General features: G+C 40.4%; 2 protein-coding genes across 2 annotated transcripts; one reads left to right on the forward strand and one right to left on the reverse strand.

The window, feature by feature from the left end:
* Positions 1–922: 922 nt before the first annotated feature.
* Positions 923–8,269, forward strand: plg (plasminogen). The gene is made up of 20 exons (XM_020918242.2): positions 923–1,017; positions 1,141–1,263; positions 1,968–2,109; positions 2,188–2,294; positions 2,406–2,520; positions 2,594–2,733; positions 2,944–3,064; positions 3,146–3,264; positions 3,359–3,521; positions 3,674–3,801; positions 3,867–4,026; positions 4,110–4,294; positions 4,749–4,897; positions 5,248–5,341; positions 5,423–5,537; positions 6,360–6,434; positions 6,864–7,004; positions 7,273–7,379; positions 7,448–7,593; positions 7,992–8,269. Exons 2-20 carry the CDS (start codon positions 1,215–1,217, stop codon positions 8,151–8,153), a joined length of 2,418 nt encoding a protein of 805 aa, XP_020773901.1. The 5' UTR covers positions 923–1,017; positions 1,141–1,214; the 3' UTR covers positions 8,154–8,269.
* Positions 8,270–8,338: 69 nt separating this feature from the next.
* LOC110154322 (solute carrier family 22 member 2-like) lies at positions 8,339–16,593 on the reverse strand. Its single transcript, XM_020918349.2, has 13 exons — positions 16,551–16,593; positions 15,674–16,047; positions 13,942–13,989; positions 13,758–13,861; positions 13,512–13,666; positions 11,319–11,487; positions 11,090–11,207; positions 10,918–11,027; positions 10,122–10,336; positions 9,307–9,415; positions 8,813–8,925; positions 8,642–8,741; positions 8,339–8,555 (listed from the first exon to the last, which is right to left on the reverse strand). The coding sequence occupies exons 2-13, from the start codon at positions 16,028–16,030 to the stop codon at positions 8,495–8,497; spliced, it is 1,659 nt and encodes a 552-aa protein (XP_020774008.2). The 5' UTR covers positions 16,031–16,047; positions 16,551–16,593; the 3' UTR covers positions 8,339–8,494.
* Positions 16,594–17,298: the final 705 nt, after the last annotated feature.

Raw genomic sequence — 17,298 nt, forward strand, 5'->3', positions numbered from 1 at the left:
CTACGGCTACAATTAAGTGCTACTAGAAAGAGCTACTTTATTTAAAACAAAATTAGTGATTTAAAGTAAACTGAGTTTTGAAAATGTACCCAAATAAATGCGCACGTTCTCCGCCACTTTATAAACGAACCATTCAAGTGATCAACACTAGCTCCCTCCGCTGGACACTTCAGGTTATTACATGTCTCTAGCTTTTTAATGAATAGGGCTCCTCCTGAATGCCTACTTCTTCCATTATTTAACCTCATCATTAAAATAAATAAATAAATAAAAAGCAACATTTTGTCTATTGCAGCAACAGTTGTAGCCTATTCCTTCATTTGATTACGCTTTCTGTCATTTTGTGTTTTGTGTCGTTTGAACATTGTTCCTTCTTGGCTGAATATTAACTTTATGTATTGATCCAAAGTGAAGTTAAGTAAAAAAAAAAATACAAGGTTTGAAAAGGTCAGGCTGTGAAAACATAAAAAGAGACTGGAACAAATCTGGTCAAGATGAAGTTACACATTTTCAACAACTGCGTATTAAAGTTATAATTTAAACTATGGTCTCATAGAAATGGTCAAACTGCCTAATTAGCAAACAACTTTTATTGCTCTTGAATTCCTTCAGTAGCCTAGCCTAGATTGAATAATAATCCTAATTGTACTAAAGCCTATATAGTAGTAATATTAAGCACATATTACTGCTAACTTCTTATATAGAATAAAAACACAACTTGCATTCATCAGTTAATGTAAGTTTGTAGGTTTTGTATCGTCTTTGGGAGAATATTTTGTAGGTTATTTTAAACTAGGCATTTTTCATGAGATTTGGTCATCTTTAAATTTTGGAAGAGAGTGTGTAGGTAGAGCTACCTATACCAATGTTTTCAATGAGATATGTTGACATTTTGATAAGGACACAGTGGTCACATGATTTGAAATGGTTAAAGTTCAGGCAAATAATGAAGAGATTCAGCAGTTACATGTCAGACCTCAACCCTCGGTATCAGCTCCAAGCCATCATCCGAACAAGGTAAGAATCAGATACTTCTACTACGCTACTACGACTTTTTCTTTACAAAACTGAAACATCAAAAAAGTTAGTAGCTTTGTGGTCTTTGTGGTGGTGAAGCTTAACTAGTGTCTGTTGTATTAGTGTCCCCTGAAGTGAAGTGGACCCAGTGCGGAGCCAGGAGGGACCTCTGGATGATGATCTGCTGAGGCCTCACTATGAACCTGTACACCACAGCCTTGTGCTTCGGGGCTCTCCTCTGCACTGGTGAGACATAATCATGAGTAACACGATACACTGTGTTAACATTAAGACCAACTGTACACGATCTTTTGAGCCAAAGCTGCTCCAGTTTAAGAAAATCGTTAAGCCATTGACCAGAAAATTGGTATAGAAAGTTTTATCATTTTTAGAAAAGTTGAATTGCCTCTGGTGTAGACTTTACACTTTACTTAACAGTCTGTTCCAAAGAAGGGCCTTGAGCAATAGATGTGACTGTGGTAATACAGTGGGTCAACAAACAACTGAGGATTTGAAGTGTACAGTACTGAAGTTCAGAATGTTCGCTCAAGCAAGTCCTTTATTACAACAAATATAATAAACTAGTATCTGAAATGTAGATTGTACAGCTATATACATAGACAGAAAGAGATAAAATGTAGGCAATTTTTATTATATGCTGAAAAAGGGCCTGTATTTGAGTTTAACTTCTACTATTTCTGGATTTCCCTTTACCCCAGCTGTATGTGAACTAAATGATCAAATCAGAGATGGACCATATGGATCTGTGTCTATTTCAGATGCTGTACAATATTAGAGTGAGAAACTCATTTTGGCCCTTTAAACTTGTCATTATAGTTTTTGCAGACGTGCCCCACTTTTTTGTCTCTATTTTGTTACACGTTATCTACACACTTGGTAGCTTTATGCTCAGAGATATGCTCAGTTATTAGCTGTTTTTCTGTTTCCAGTTCCAGCGAGTGCTTCAGAAGTAGAGGGTTACTCCAAAACTGAAGGCGCTTGGATCCTGTCATTGCATAAAAGGCTGTACTCTGTAAACACAGTGGCTGAATGTGCTGCTAAATGTGATGCCGAGAATTCCTTCACATGCAAGTAAGCTCCTACACGCTAATGCTATAATGTGCTGTCACTGTACACATGTCCCTATGTTCCCTATGTGTGATTGAACAGGTCTTTTATATACGTGGAGAAGGACCAGGAGTGTTGGACCGCTGAGGCCAACTCCAAAACAGAAATGGTCCTGAGAAGAAGCAGCACTGCATATTATGAGAAAAAAGGTAAATTTGAAGTGCTTAATTTATCCATAATATCCATGGTATGAAGTAGCTGTTGTTCTCCTCACAGAACAGGCATGTATCTGTTATAACCCAACTTTGTGTTTTCTCTAGAATACCTTCTTGAGTGTGTGAATGGAATAGGGACAGACTACAGAGGGACTAAGGCCACTACAAAATCAGAAAAGACCTGCCAGCGATGGGAAGCCAAGACACCTCATGTCCCAAAGTAAAGTCATAGTGTATGTCCATCTTATTGTCAAAAGTATTTTCTGTCTGTTCTAAAATGTTATGTTGTGTAGCATCACACCCCAGTCCCATCCTCGGGCCGACCTGGTCTCAAACCACTGCAGAAACCCAGACGGAGACAGTGGGGGGCCCTGGTGCTACACCACAGACCGCAACACACGTTGGGAGCATTGCAATGTGCCCAGCTGCACAGGTAAAACAGGCAATATAAGATTTGCAGTACTACCAGCAGAACAAATATTAATAGTAAATTGGCTATTAATTTAATATTGAGTAGAGATTGTGGGCAGTGTTACATTTTGACAACTTGATTTGTGCATTGCATTTTAATGATGCTTATACAGAATAGTTTTGGACTAAATTAAGTAGACAGACACATATTGATAAAGATGTGGTCTAACAGAGGAGTGCATCCACTGCAGTGGTGAGAACTACAGAGGGAAGATCTCCACCACAGAGAACGGCTTCACCTGTCAGCGCTGGGACGCCCAGAAACCACACAACCATGGCTACATCCCCAGCGCGTCAGTCTGCAGTACTGCCATACTGTTACTATGTAATAATGATTCACCTATAGTTTAAGTGCACTCATCTTTCTTCTGCAGGCTCCCAGATAAGTATCTTGAGGAGAACTACTGCAGGAATCCAGACGGAGACCCTCGGCCCTGGTGCTTCACCACCAGCGCCTCCAAACGCTGGGACTTCTGCTCCATCCCACGCTGCGGTAAAGAGCACTTTGCAACAATCTCTCACTTAAATGCAGAAGTGATTTTAAAAGCATTAAAGTCCATTGTGCTTAATGCTGTGATTGTGTGCAGCTTCTGAACCCCCGACCATCGTGCCCGAACTCACCTGTGCTTCAGGTGAAGGCACTTCCTACAGAGGAACCATTGCAGTCACAGAGTCTGGAAAAACCTGCCAGAGATGGTCCTCCCAAACACCACACAAGCACAACCGCACCCCCGACAACTACCCCTGCAAGTATGTGTGCAACAACAGTCTTGGTAGAAATCTAGAAAACAACAGACAAACTGTGTATAATTCGACCAGAACTGTTCAAAACTGTTATAAATAACAATTATACTTCTCAAATAACTTCTTATTTGAATGTCGAATACACCTTTTTTCTACAGAGGTCTTGACAACAACTACTGTCGTAACCCAGACAACGAAAGACAGCCCTGGTGCTACACGTCAGATGCCGAGACTCGCTGGGAGTACTGCAGTGTGCCCAGCTGCAGTAATGCCCCCGGGCCCCCAGGTAAAGAGCTGCACAGGGTAAATGTTTACAGCCCTCATGATACTCAACGTATCTGTTGCCTTAAGATGAGCCCATGATCCCCCCGGAGGAGGACGACTGTTACGAGGGCAATGGCAGCTCGTATCGAGGCGTCACCTCGGAGACTGTAAGTGGAAAGAAGTGTCAGGCCTGGAGCTCCACGAGTCCACACAGCCACCAGAAGACCCCTCAGAACTTCCCCAGCGCGTGAGTGCAGTATAACTATATAAGTATAAAGGCTCCTCACCTACCACAGTCACTTATTTATTTATTCTTCTGTGGATTTTTAGGGATTTGAAAAGGAACCTGTGCAGGAACCCAGATGGAGACCGGGCTCCTTGGTGTTACACCATGGACCCCGCTGTCCGCTGGGAGTACTGCAACCTGGAAAAATGCTCCAGCAACCCCACCAAAGCTCCACCCAGACCACCCAGACCCTCCCAGATCCCAGAGACACCCACAGGCCCTGAACGAGGTACAGCTCTCCTCACATTCATTTAGATCACTGAAAAAACACAGAGAAAGTGACTTACTGATTTGGACATTTTTAAAGACATAAAATATTGTCAAAGTATTACCACCTGATTGTGTTGAGAACTGTGACAATTATTCAGGATACTTTATATGAAATCTGTGGTTTATTGAGTGATTAAATCTGGATATATTCAGACTGTCATGTTTCTGTAATAGACCCACTTATCCAGTGTTACAATTCAGAAAAAAGTAGCTTGTAGTTTGTTTAATTTTATATTTGATTTTCAATGTTAATATGGTGCACATAGTGTTCCCTTGCTGATGTCACCTTCTTCTCAGTTTGGTTGTTCATAATTTGGGACGTTATGTGGCAAATGTTAACACTTACTACATACATTGTTATCACAACAGGATCCTGTACTACTCAAATAATTTTGTCTCTGTGCGTCTCTTAGACTGTAAGATTGGAAGTGGAAGCACATATCGTGGTCCCACATCAATGACTGCAGCAGGAGTGACCTGTCAGGCCTGGAGCTCTCAGACCCCTCATACACACAACAGCTTTACCCCAGAGACACACCCCACCAAAGGGCTGGAAGGAAACGTAAGCCTACAGTCTACATTTGGTATTTTGATATCAATGGGACAGCCAAGTTACAAGATTAATAACAAGGAATAATCCTGTATTGTCCTGCATTCGGCGATTGTGGGCTCAGAAAATTACTGTTTTCACTTTCCTCCTAGCTCCGCCCACATCTCCATACTTAGTTGAAATAATGAAAAAATGTAAACTTAGTTATGCATGTGGGGTTCTAAAATGTCAGTAGCCAAAAATAAATGACAATGCTGGATGGTACTATTCCATATTTACTTGTATTATTAAGATGCTGACAAAAATGTAAAATTATGATGAGAAGCAGATTTGGTTTTGAAGTGAACTTTTTCTCCCCTCAGAGCTGCAGAAACCCAGACAATGATGTGAATGGTCCCTGGTGCTACACGACAGACCGCAATAAGAAATGGGACTACTGCCAGATCCCAGACTGTGGTAAGTAAACTACCAATGTGGACAAAATGATACATCTTCCTTTTTTGGAATATGTCAATCAATATTATTTATGTTTTTCAGCTGGTTTGAACTGTGGGAGCCCAGCGATCAAACCAAAGAGGTGTTTTGGCCGCATTGTGGGTGGCTGTGTCTCTAAACCTCACTCTTGGCCCTGGCAGATCAGTCTCCGCACCCGGTGAGTGTCTAATAAAATATGTGTGTTTAACCATCTTCACTCTATAATTTAAAAAATATCATAAGGACAGATCAATTATATTATTGGTAGAATTTGTTGTTTAATGTTGCAGATGTTTTGACTGGGTTAATGGGTAATATCCCTGCAATAACTGAGCCTATCCACATCAAATAACAACTAACACAAAGTCATAACTCATAAGATTAATATTTTTAGATTTGTGAAGCCAACCCAAATAATGTTACAGATTTAAATTTTGTATATTTATTACAAAATCACTACATTTTCCATAGGATTAAGTGGTTTTCAGATTCTTGAATACGTTGAATAGCGGTGGGTCAATATAAGTTTTTCTTCTTCCCATTCTTTTTCAAGAAATGTGCTTTTCTGTTGTTTACAATGTATATGTAGTATGCATGATCATTGCTTCTCTTTTGGCACAAACTCAAAATAAAAAAAAAACAAATCAACCAATTATGCGTACTCCCAGATTTCCATATTGATTACATTGTACCTTGCCATGAAATAGCCAAAAGGTAAAGTCACAAATAAACCAGGTTAATTTTCAATCATTAAACCCAAGAACTTGCCATATTACAGCATGATTTTGCATTTTAACAATACTAATTTTATATTTTATTCTGCTGTGATGTCATCTGAAACCCAGCAAAAGTGAAAGTGCCATTATAGCAAACAAACGTATTTTCATGCCTCAACAGTTCTGTTCTGTCAATAAAGCACGCTAAGAACAACAAATAAATAAACACACATGTTTTCACAAAACAAATGTGTTACATCATTTTTGTGGTGTGTTTCTCAAAGGCTTGGAATCCATTTCTGTGGCGGGACGCTGATTCATCCTCAGTGGGTGCTCACGGCCACTCACTGCCTGGAGAGGTCTGTTCTACTTTAATTACACATATTTATATTTTTATTTTCAATGGTTGAATGTAACAAAGTACAAAAGTAAACGTACTCTACTTCAGTACAATTGTTAGGTATCTGTACTTTACCTCAGTGAATTTTACAGTGGATACATTTTGAGCTGTATCTCTACTTTCTGCTCCTCTGCATTTTTAGTACTTTTTATATGATTTTAGTGGTTGTTTTATCACATTCATGGTAACAATCCAACAGGAGTTTTTGAGTCCAAAAACTTTGAGCAAGCAAAAATATAAACTTGAAATTCCACAGATCTCTCAGAAAAAAATCTGTGCAGTTCTTTATCAATATCACTACATTTAATAGTTCACACAATCTATGTAAAATACTTCTACTTTTGTGTGTGTGTGTGTGTGTGTGTGTGCATGTGCGTGTGTCTCTTAGGTCAAAGCGCCCTTCAGATTATAAAGTGGTGTTGGGGATCCACACAGAGCGTGCCTTAGAGCTGTCCAAACAGGAACGCATGCTGACCAAGATAGTCCTGGAGCCTGGAGGTGCAGACATCGCCCTCCTCAAGCTGGAGAGGTACAGAAGAGATCTGATCAGCTGTTGTGGTTTGAGTTGTGTGTAGAAGAGAGGATTGTATGGGTAATGCAAAGAGTGAAAGTGCACTCTGGTATTTTAAAGCTAAAGATCCTACAAGCAATATAGAACATATTTCAGATCAATACTGAGCACAGAAGGGAAGTTCTATAATTGCATTCATATTGATTTGCTTACGTTTGTTTTTTGAATATTTGGGTTGAAGTGACCTTGTCTAAAGATAAGAAATACATGTTAATCTATTTTTTAGCCCTGCATTAATAAATGACAAAGTCATGCTAGCCTGCCTGCCCGATAAAGACTACATCGTTCCGAGTAGAACGGAGTGCTATGTAACTGGATGGGGTGAGACTCAAGGTAAATCATTTGTCTTTGTGATATATTATGAACAAAATGGATGACTTATTGCAGTGTTCATGTTGTAGACACTGGAGGCGAGGGTGTGCTGAAGGAGACCGGCTTCCCTGTGATTGAGAATAAGATCTGTAACCGCCCATCGTACCTGAACGGACGCGTCAAAGACCATGAGATGTGTGCAGGAAATATAGAGGGAGGCTCAGACAGCTGCCAGGTAAGGTTAAGGTTAAAGGACTCAAGATATTCATGTTTAAATCACAATCACAAAATTCTAAAGCCATTTCACAAGTTTATATTGTTATTTGGTGTTTTGGTTCTCAAAACATCTAATCAGAAATCAGAATGAGCATCAAATGAGTCATTTGGGTTGCCAGTTTCAATGCTGAAATACAGTTGGTTAAAACCTAAAATGCCCCTCTCTGATCTGAACCCTCACTACCTAAACCCCAGCATCTGCAGCCTCATTAATCTGTGCTAGTGTAGGCTCAAATTAAGGTACTTGAAGGTGCAACCCAGGCTGTTATGATTGTAATAACATTATTTTTACATACAGTTACGGTAACTTGCTCCACTTTGACGTGTCCTAATATGCACTCGTGTCTGTGTTTTCAGGGCGACAGTGGAGGTCCCCTGGTTTGTTATGCCCAGAACAGGTATATTCTTCAGGGTGTGACCTCGTGGGGCTTGGGCTGTGCTAACCCAATGAAACCTGGAGTGTACGCACGAGTGTCCAAGTTTGTCGACTGGATAGAAAGAACCATCAAGACAAATTAAAATAAAACAACTGGCACGCTACTTTTAGAATACATAGGACTTTAACACAGATTGCTGTTATATAAAAGTATTTGTTTCTGTTACTCAGTCAAAGTCAATAAATAAACTGTGGTGAACATTTTTTTTTATTCTAATAATTTAACTCCAGTAGATTAAGAACTGTTACTTCACTCTAAGTAATACTTGGAAAGTAATAGCACATGTATAGACTTATCTTTATACACTTTAAATGTAAGATCTTTGGTTTAACACAGTACACAGTGAAAGTTTTCCAATAAAAGTACAGTGTATTGACACAAATCAAAAGCATAAACTTTAGTTAATTAAAAAATATTCCTCATTCAAACATCTGTTTCTTTGTCTGTGCCGTGGTTCAGCATTTCCATTTGAGGGTTGTTTTTCCTGAATGGGCAAAAAGAAAGTAAGTAAGAAAAGTAGATAACAACAAGTGCTAAATTATGTCTACTGCTGTGTTAAAAAAATCTTACTTGTTTGGAAATTCTATGTCATCAATTGTTTCTGGCAAAGGAACACCTTTAGTTTCAGGCAGAAGCAGAACCAGACCTCCAGCGATGCACGCTATGACCCCTGTACCACAGAGAAGAACCTTTGAACCACCACCTCTTTACTAAACGCTCTGTGTTTACACAGAGACTTACCGAAGATGATGAGAGGCAGCTCAATCCACACAGCAGCCAGTCTGTACAGGATGAACGGAGAGATAATGCCCCCCACGTCACACAGAGAGGAGCAGACAGATACGCCAAAGTTTCTGAGGAAGAATGCATTTATATAACAAACCTAGTTTTGGACACATCAATGGTTTCACATTCAACTATATACGATAGTTAGTGAAATTTATAAACTGATTTATATTTTGTAAGCATTTGACTTTTAGTATGATTGATAATGTTGCTAAATTTCAAATAGCTTGATTTCTGCTTTCACATTTTACACCTACTAGTTTTACACTACACAGCTGACTAAGACTCATTTGGGTGAAGCTTACAGTAGTTGCCACACAGCTGGTTTGACTCCATATCGAGAAAACAGGAGAAGAAGAATGCAAGATTTGAAATGCATAAACATGCTACCAATTTTCCTCAGTATTTTTGAAAGAACACCTGTTTAAAATACATTAGTGGAACCTCACCTTACATATGTGGGGTAGAGCTCAGAGTTGACAAAGACCACCATCTCAAAGGCCATGGTGATACCAAGACGACCAATGCAGGCCACTGCTGTTTTGAGCCAGGTCATACCTGTCAACAGACAAGGAACATTTAATTTGTACATAGTCATAGCACATATGTACAACAGGTATTGTGTCATTTGTGTCATGTAAAAATAAATTGCAGGATTAGTGGTGAAGAGGCTGAAGCAATGAAGAATGAAAGAATATGTGTAGGTAGCCAAGCTGGCACCACCTAGTGCCTCTGCTCAATTTCTTTCCACTCCAACGACTAGGTTAGGAATCAGAATACACTAGACAGTTTGCAAAAACCCCAGAAGTTGTAGATCGTGCACCAGCCAATCTGCTTTGTTTGCTTTTGTGCCAGCAATTTCTTGGACAACGCTGGGCATTCCGCCACATTACATACATCAAACCAAATAGCAATGATTGGTTCAATTTTAAAAAAAGTACCTGCCTACCATCAAACGAATCCTAATGCTGCGAGCTCAGACAGTTTCTATGAAGTGAAACAGGCTGATGAATCAGGCTAATGTGTAGGAAGAAAGTCATCAGAACTGCCATTTTCCTACCCGTTTCCCTACAAAATGTCGCTTTGCCTGAAATGTTCCACAATATAGCATTAACTGTATATCTGTCTTGCATTTCTTCATTTGCATGGGTTTTTATAGCTATAAAACACCCTTAAAAACATGCATTATTATCATCATTGGGTTTGCCTATCAACAGATCTGACCAGTAAAAAAGCATATGAACTGTTAATATGCAGGACTTACTGTCAGGAATACCAGCAGTGATAAAACAGGCTGCTCCTGCCACAAAGTTGGCTGTAGCGAACGGGAGTCTTCGGCCTATCCTCTCGATTGTGAAGAGGATGAGGAAGGCCGCAGGGAACTCCACCAGACCAGAGATCAGGAAGTCTATGTACACGTTCCCGTCTGTGATCCCCACCCTCATGATCAGGCCCTGGTACACCAAAGCACTGCAGAACCTGGAGGCAAAGTTTATCAAACAAATAGATCAAGATTTACAAAATAATAGTAATTAAAACTGCAAACGGCAATGGTGGCCCACAATATCCCTGCCACACAATCTGTCCCACAAAATGCCTACGTATAGTTTTACAGACAAGTGGAGCTAGTGTAAAATCAGCGTGGAAGACCTAACCCATCTACCTCACTACTTCTCCAATGTTTACTTGCTTCTCAGCCATCACTGACTCACTCCAACTGCTCCTCCCCTCACCTCCTCCTAGTCCAATCAGCGCCCAGTCTGCCCAATTTAAACCCACACTGCAGATTCATGGCCACTTCAGTTTGTGCCATGTCCTAGTTCCACCCTCACCTCCCTGACTTCTCATTTTCTCATCGTTCTCTTTACTCTCCTCTGCCTCACCTCTATGACCAAGCCCTGGAGGGAAGACATCTCCTAAAAGTCATCAAATTCTTTGCAATATCTTTTGCTCTCCAAATTGAAATAAGGGTTGACTCTTACTCCAATCAGTTTTAGGCTTGTCTCATGTAACTGTATAACTGTTTCAAATTACTCCTAGCTGGAATAATTAATTCTTACCAGTTGAACATAAGAATAAAAGTGTGCTTCCTCATATTGGGAGTTCTGAACAGGTCCAGGAAAGATGCAGAAGGAGAGTCTCCGGGTTCATCCGTCACTGCCTCAAAAGACTAATCAATATGAAATCATTAAAATCTTACAGCGAGAAAGAATACACTGGTGGTGCAGATACCTCTATGTTCTTGACTGAAAGATTTTTCTTATTTTCTTTGGCCATTTTTTTGGTGATCTTCAGCGCTGCAGGTGCTCTGTTTTGGGAGAGGAGCCAGCGTGGAGATTCAGGGACGAACCTGGGAAATAAACAGATATAGAAAAACTTTGATAACAATATAGATATAAGTTAGATTATTAGATCAATTTGACAATGTGGAGGTTCAGATAGAGATGGATTCTAGTCTCACCAGAAGTAGGAAAGGAAGAGGAGACTTGGAACCGAGCAGACCACCTGAAGCCATCGCCAGTCCGGGATGTAATAGGCCAGCATCACCATGGCGATGATGCCCACACTGATCACCATCTGGTAGAGGATGCCCACCAGGCGCCTATACTCCAAACCCACTATCTCTGTCACTACCAGGAGCACAGGACATTTCAGGAAACTTTACACCAACTCAACTACAATTCTTACTTTGAGGTACTCAGATGTTAGCCAGGCTGGTGCCACCTAGTGCCTCTGCTTAATTTCATTTCTCTCCACCGACTAGGTCAGGAATTGGAATACACAAGACGGTTTGCAAGAATCCCGGAAGTTGTAGACCGCACACAGGCCAATCAGCGAAGAACTGTGAAGCCATGACGTCAAACTCAGGCACCTGTCTGGGTCCCTTTTGTGGTACAGCACAACAGTAAACAAGCGGTCGAGATGGATTTAGATGAAGCCATACATTCTGTGTTGGCAATGATTCCCGAAGCCGAAACAAAGAGAATGTTGGGTAAATTTTGTTAAAGGGGAAAGACATTATTGCCCTTCTTCCTACAGGATTTGGCGCATTACATATGTCACGACCAAATAGCAGCAATTGTTTAAATTAAAAAGTACCCGCCTACCTTCGAGCTAACAAATCCTAATGCTAATGTCAGACGGTTTCCATGAAGTGAAACTGGCTGATGAATTAGGCTACTCAGCACAGAATGGTGTTAAGATTAGGTGCTTTTCTCCATAGAAATGTTATTGTTTCACCAGGGTTGTATAGTACAGCATGTATGTACAGTATAGCATCTCTTTCATATTTTGATGATATGATGCACACATTAGCAAACACAAACAAAAACTCCATACAAAATGGATTCAAGCACATATTCAGGAGCTTGTGATGAATACGAGCGTTCATTGTCCTGTTTAGGTGTTTAATTTTCAATTAAAAGGTGAGAGTGACTGAAAAACTGTTGACTAACGCTAGCAAACTTGTGACTGTAATTTTATGTGTGAGAAACTTTAAGGGCACAAATCATCTCCCCTGTTGTAGTCAGCTCTGTCTTGTCAGATTGTATTTAAATAAAGTGCGGATTACGTCTAACTTGAGTAATGGAGCTTCTTACAGAGTACTGGTTTCAGTTAGCTTCACAGCCCCAGGGAATGTCAATAACAAGAGCTGAAAAGTACCAATATCCAGCATTTATTCAATTACAGGTTTTTATTACTGTAAAAATACCATGAAAGACACGCACTCTTACTATGAAAAGAATCGCCTCTCTACAGATCTGACCTGTAACTTGGCTGAGTAGCTGCTTGTCTCCATGGCGATCTTCCAGGTAAGATCTCCATTGAGATAAGCAGGTGATGCATCCTCCTCTAGAAAAGTTACACAGTGTACCTTTAAGTCTACTATGAAAAGAACAAAACCCATAATTATACATATTAAAGGGACAGTCTGGAATTCTGGACATAGGACCTCATTTTCAAGTGAGCCAGAGTGTTGGAGACGTGTGGAGACACTTTTTAAAATATTCCATCCAGTCCTTGTATTTGCAGAGGTCGCTGGTGCTAGGCTAGTGCAAGTCAATGGCCATAGTTAGCCTGCTACTAAAAACAGTCTTACCTACTCCACAAAACACCTGAAGGAAATCTATTATAACTCCACGCTGTTGATGTGAATGTCTGTGTTGATAGAACAATGTTTGAAATAAAACTAACCTTGCATCGCATGAAACGTCGCATGTTGAGGGACTACTTTATTATAAGATAGATGCTATCAGTCCACCTCTGCCAAGCTTTCTATCAGGAAGTACAACTCACTGCTGCTGCTCAGACATAAATCCTTCAAATGCAAGGTTGGTTTTACTTCTAATATTATTCTATTGACACAAACATTCACATGGACAGTCTGGCATTATAATTGTTTTGCTTCGGGTGTTTTGTGGAGTGGGCATGGCCACTGACATGCGCTAGCCTAGCACCAGCGACCTCTGCAAATACAAGGACTGGATGTATGGAATATTTTAAAAAGTGTCTCTGCACATCTCCAACACTCTAGCTAACTACAAAATGAGGTCTTCCGGACTGTCCCTTTAACTCTGATACTAAGAAAGTCATGGGAAGCAGTGTAGTGTAGGTTGTAGTAGTATAATAGTGGTTTAATGGTCATATTCCTTACACTGTACATAGCAGGTCATCCAGCTGCCTTTGATCCCCAGTCCGAGGACAGCCCGGAGCACGAGGACGGCCAGGAAGTTAGGAGCCAGAGCAATAGATGCGCTACAAATCATACTGACAATATTGCATAAGAGAAAAGAAATCCGCCTCCCAAACCTGTGCACATGACAGCATACAGAGAGAATAATGAACAATGCAGAATGTGGTTGATGATGTGTTTATGCACTTGATCTAACTTTTGTCCCACCTGTCTGCAATATATCCAAAAATAAAGCTGCCGACGAGGAAGCCCACATTGAGTGTGGACTGGTACATGTCCACCATCCAGCCGTCTGAACACACCAGGTCAAACTACAGCAGTGCACAAAGACACATTATAGACAGACATATATTATATCTAAGGGTTTTGATTTGATGGAATGTTGTCTGACCTCTGTGACAAAGGACTTTCTGCCTTCATAATCGTACTCCCAGCCATTCTGAAGAAAGAAAAACATATACAGTTCGGCAAAAAAGTATTTAGTCAGCCACCAATTGTGCAAGTTCTCCCACTTAAAAAGATGAGGGAGGCCTGTAATTTTCATCATAGGTACACTTCAACTGAGAGACAGAATGGGGGGAAAGAAATTACATTGTAGGATTTTTTAAGAATTAATTGGTAAATTCCTGGGTAAAATAAGTATTTGGTCAACTACAGAACAAGCAAGATTTGTGTCTCTCACAGACCTGTAACTTCTTTTTTAAGAGGTGCCTCTGTCCTCCACTCATTCCCTGTATTAAAGAATGCTGAGTAAGAAAGAATGCTGAGTTGCATCCAAAGAACACCATACCTACTGTGAAGCATGGGGCTGGAAACATAATTCTTTGGGGCTGTTTTTTGCAAAGGGACCAGAGTGACTGATCTGTGTAAAGAAAAGAATGAATGGGGCCATGTATTGTGAGATTTTGAGTGAAAACCTTCTTCCATCAGTAAGGGCACTGAAGATGAAACTTGGCTGGGTCTGTCAGCATCACAGTGATCCTCAACACACCATCCAGGCAATGACTGAGCTTCCTCAAGGTCCTGGAGTGGCCTAGAAAGTCTCCAGATCTTAACCTCATAGAAAATCTTTGGAGGAAGTTGAAAGCCCGTGCTGCCCAGTGAAAGCCCCAAAACACCATTGCTCTAGAGGAGATCTGCATGGAGGAATGGGCCAAAATACCTGCAACAGTGAACCTTGTGAAGAACTGAAAACATTTGACCTCTGTCATTGCCAGCAAAAGGTTTATAACAAAGTACTGAGATGAGTATTTACCAAATACTTATTTTCCACCATAATTTGTGTGATTTTCTGGATTTTGTTTGTCATTGTTGAGGTATACCTATGATCAAAATTATAGGCCTCTCTCATCTTTTTAAGTGGGAGAACTTGCAAATTTGGTAGCTGAGTAAATTTTTACTTTTTGACTCACTGTAATCATCAATCATGATGACTTTCAGAAATAAAGATTGACATAATGCAGAAGACTGATTATTTTAATCATTTGTGGAGTCATCTGCTTCTTATTTCACACAAAGCATTTATTGTTACAGTGCACGTGTCAGCATGGCAGATTGTAGTCATGGCCTCATTTCTATTCATGACTCAAGCATTGGCTGTCACTGTCATTCGTACACCACTGGACAAAGACAAAGAGGGAAGTGCCCAGAATACAACAGAATTATGAATCAAATCAAACAGTGGACAGAACCGGCTCTCAATGGGCAGTGAGCATTGCCCCTGAGCAACTATTGCCAAAATAAATTACTCTGATGACTTTTTTTTTTTCTTTTTTAAAGCCCTGTACCCTATTTGAATATTTAAGATACCTTCAAGACAATAATCCCCCCAGGCAGTTCCCATTCAACATCATTATGGTTCTCATTCAGTTAAACTAAACTGCATAGGTGATGGTGACACATACAGTCTCTTTTTATTTAGGTTCTTATACAACACACAGCAAGGTACAAAGGAAACAGGAAGGATCCACAGCAAAAGAAAAATTCAATTCTTGTCCAGCTGACAGAATTGAATTTTCCTTTTGCTACACTTGTTTATAACCATTTGACTACATTTGAGACTGTGAACCACCACTGTACACAAACTCAAACAAACTCACGCAGTCCAAACATGCCCTCCTGACCTTGCAGTTGGTGAGAGCGGCCCCACTCAGGTCAAGGTCCTGGCTCTGCTCACAGCTCACAGCGCTCTGGTTCAGCTCCACATCGTACTGCAGACAGGAGTTGGGCTGGAGTTCCCCGGACTCATTCAGCAGAGGCACGCTCCTCCTCACACTGTCCTGAACGGTCCATCCACAGGTCTGCCTCTGCTCCTCCAACCCGGGCTGTCTGCACCAGTGAGGAGGAGTGTAGCCCTGGAACACTATCCCCACGTAGGTCCAGGCCATGGACAGAGACACCAGACACAACAGAGCGAAAATGCGCTTTTGAGCCCGTCCGAAGGGGCCAACCTCAACCAGGATATCGTCAAAGCTCACCATGTCTGAGTAAAAACAATCTGAACACAGTGTAACTGCAGTTGCTTAAGGGTTTAGGCAAAGAGGCATGTTACTGTTTGATGCAGTTCAAGTAAGAAAGTTATTCAACAACTTTGATATGTATTCAAATAAGGTGTATTGAGAACTGCAAATAAGATCTCATATCAAGGGAGCACTTTCAAGGACTGATACCAAATCTATATAGCCGCAAGCGTCAATGATCGACCCTCGCTTGCGCTTATACCCCACCCATGCCACGCCCCACACATGCCACGTCCCGCAAACACACTAAATCTGTAGCCCTAATTCCTAAATCAACTCTAACTTCTAACCTCACCCAAACTCCTAATCCTAACCCTACCTTAACTCCTAACCCTAACTGTAACCCTAACCCTAGCCCTAAATTTAACCCTAGCCTTAACCCTAACCCTAGCTTTAATTCTAGCTCTAACCCCAACACTAACCCTGATCTTAACCCTATCACAGGTGCCTGCAGGGGTACGCCTGCACACCTTGTGCATACCTTGAATGTCCGCAGTCAATCAAATGGATGTCCTAAGTCAGGCATGGAGGAGTATGACAGTGATCATTGACCAAACTCTTCCATGGGCGGCGCTAGGGGGGAGCTAAAATGATCAATGGTCAATGGTAATGCTCCATAGCTCCCCCAAGAGCTCATTTTGAATAAACTTTGTAGATTACTTTGTAAATAAATTGTTGAATGCTCTAAATAAAATTACCAGTGTATAATATTTTACAAGGTCAGGAATCTTTAGGAGCTTGGATTGAATAAAAAGATTATGAGTGTATTCTTAAAATCCAAATTTATGGCTAATTTGCAAAGCTTGTTTCTGTAATATAAATAAATAGATTAAGTGTTCATTGGTAAGTGTTCCCCCACATTTCAACACAGTATGATTTTTTGAGTATTTGATCAAGGTAATATGTCACTTTGTTTACAGTAGCAAGACTTTTGGATATTTTGTTTTATACATGTCTAATGTGGGCTTTCCATGATAATTGACTCTCTAGTATAACTCCCAGGAATTTATTTTCATTTACATTTTCTATTTGGACACCTTCAGTCATAATTGGTAACTCTTTGTTAATCTTGTGATTGCCAAACATCTTTGTCAAGTTTAATGACAATTTATTAATATCCATCCACTTTTTGTTTAGCTCCTCATTTAGAGAACTTATGAGTTCATTATAATTGTGACTAATATAAAATATGTTGGTGTTGTCTGCAAAGAGTATACATTTTAGTGACT

Source organism: Boleophthalmus pectinirostris, unplaced genomic scaffold (assembly GCF_026225935.1).
Source record: "Boleophthalmus pectinirostris isolate CB_2022bp ecotype Guang Dong unplaced genomic scaffold, ASM2622593v1 HiC_scaffold_13, whole genome shotgun sequence".
NCBI lineage: Eukaryota > Metazoa > Chordata > Actinopteri > Gobiiformes > Gobiidae > Boleophthalmus > Boleophthalmus pectinirostris.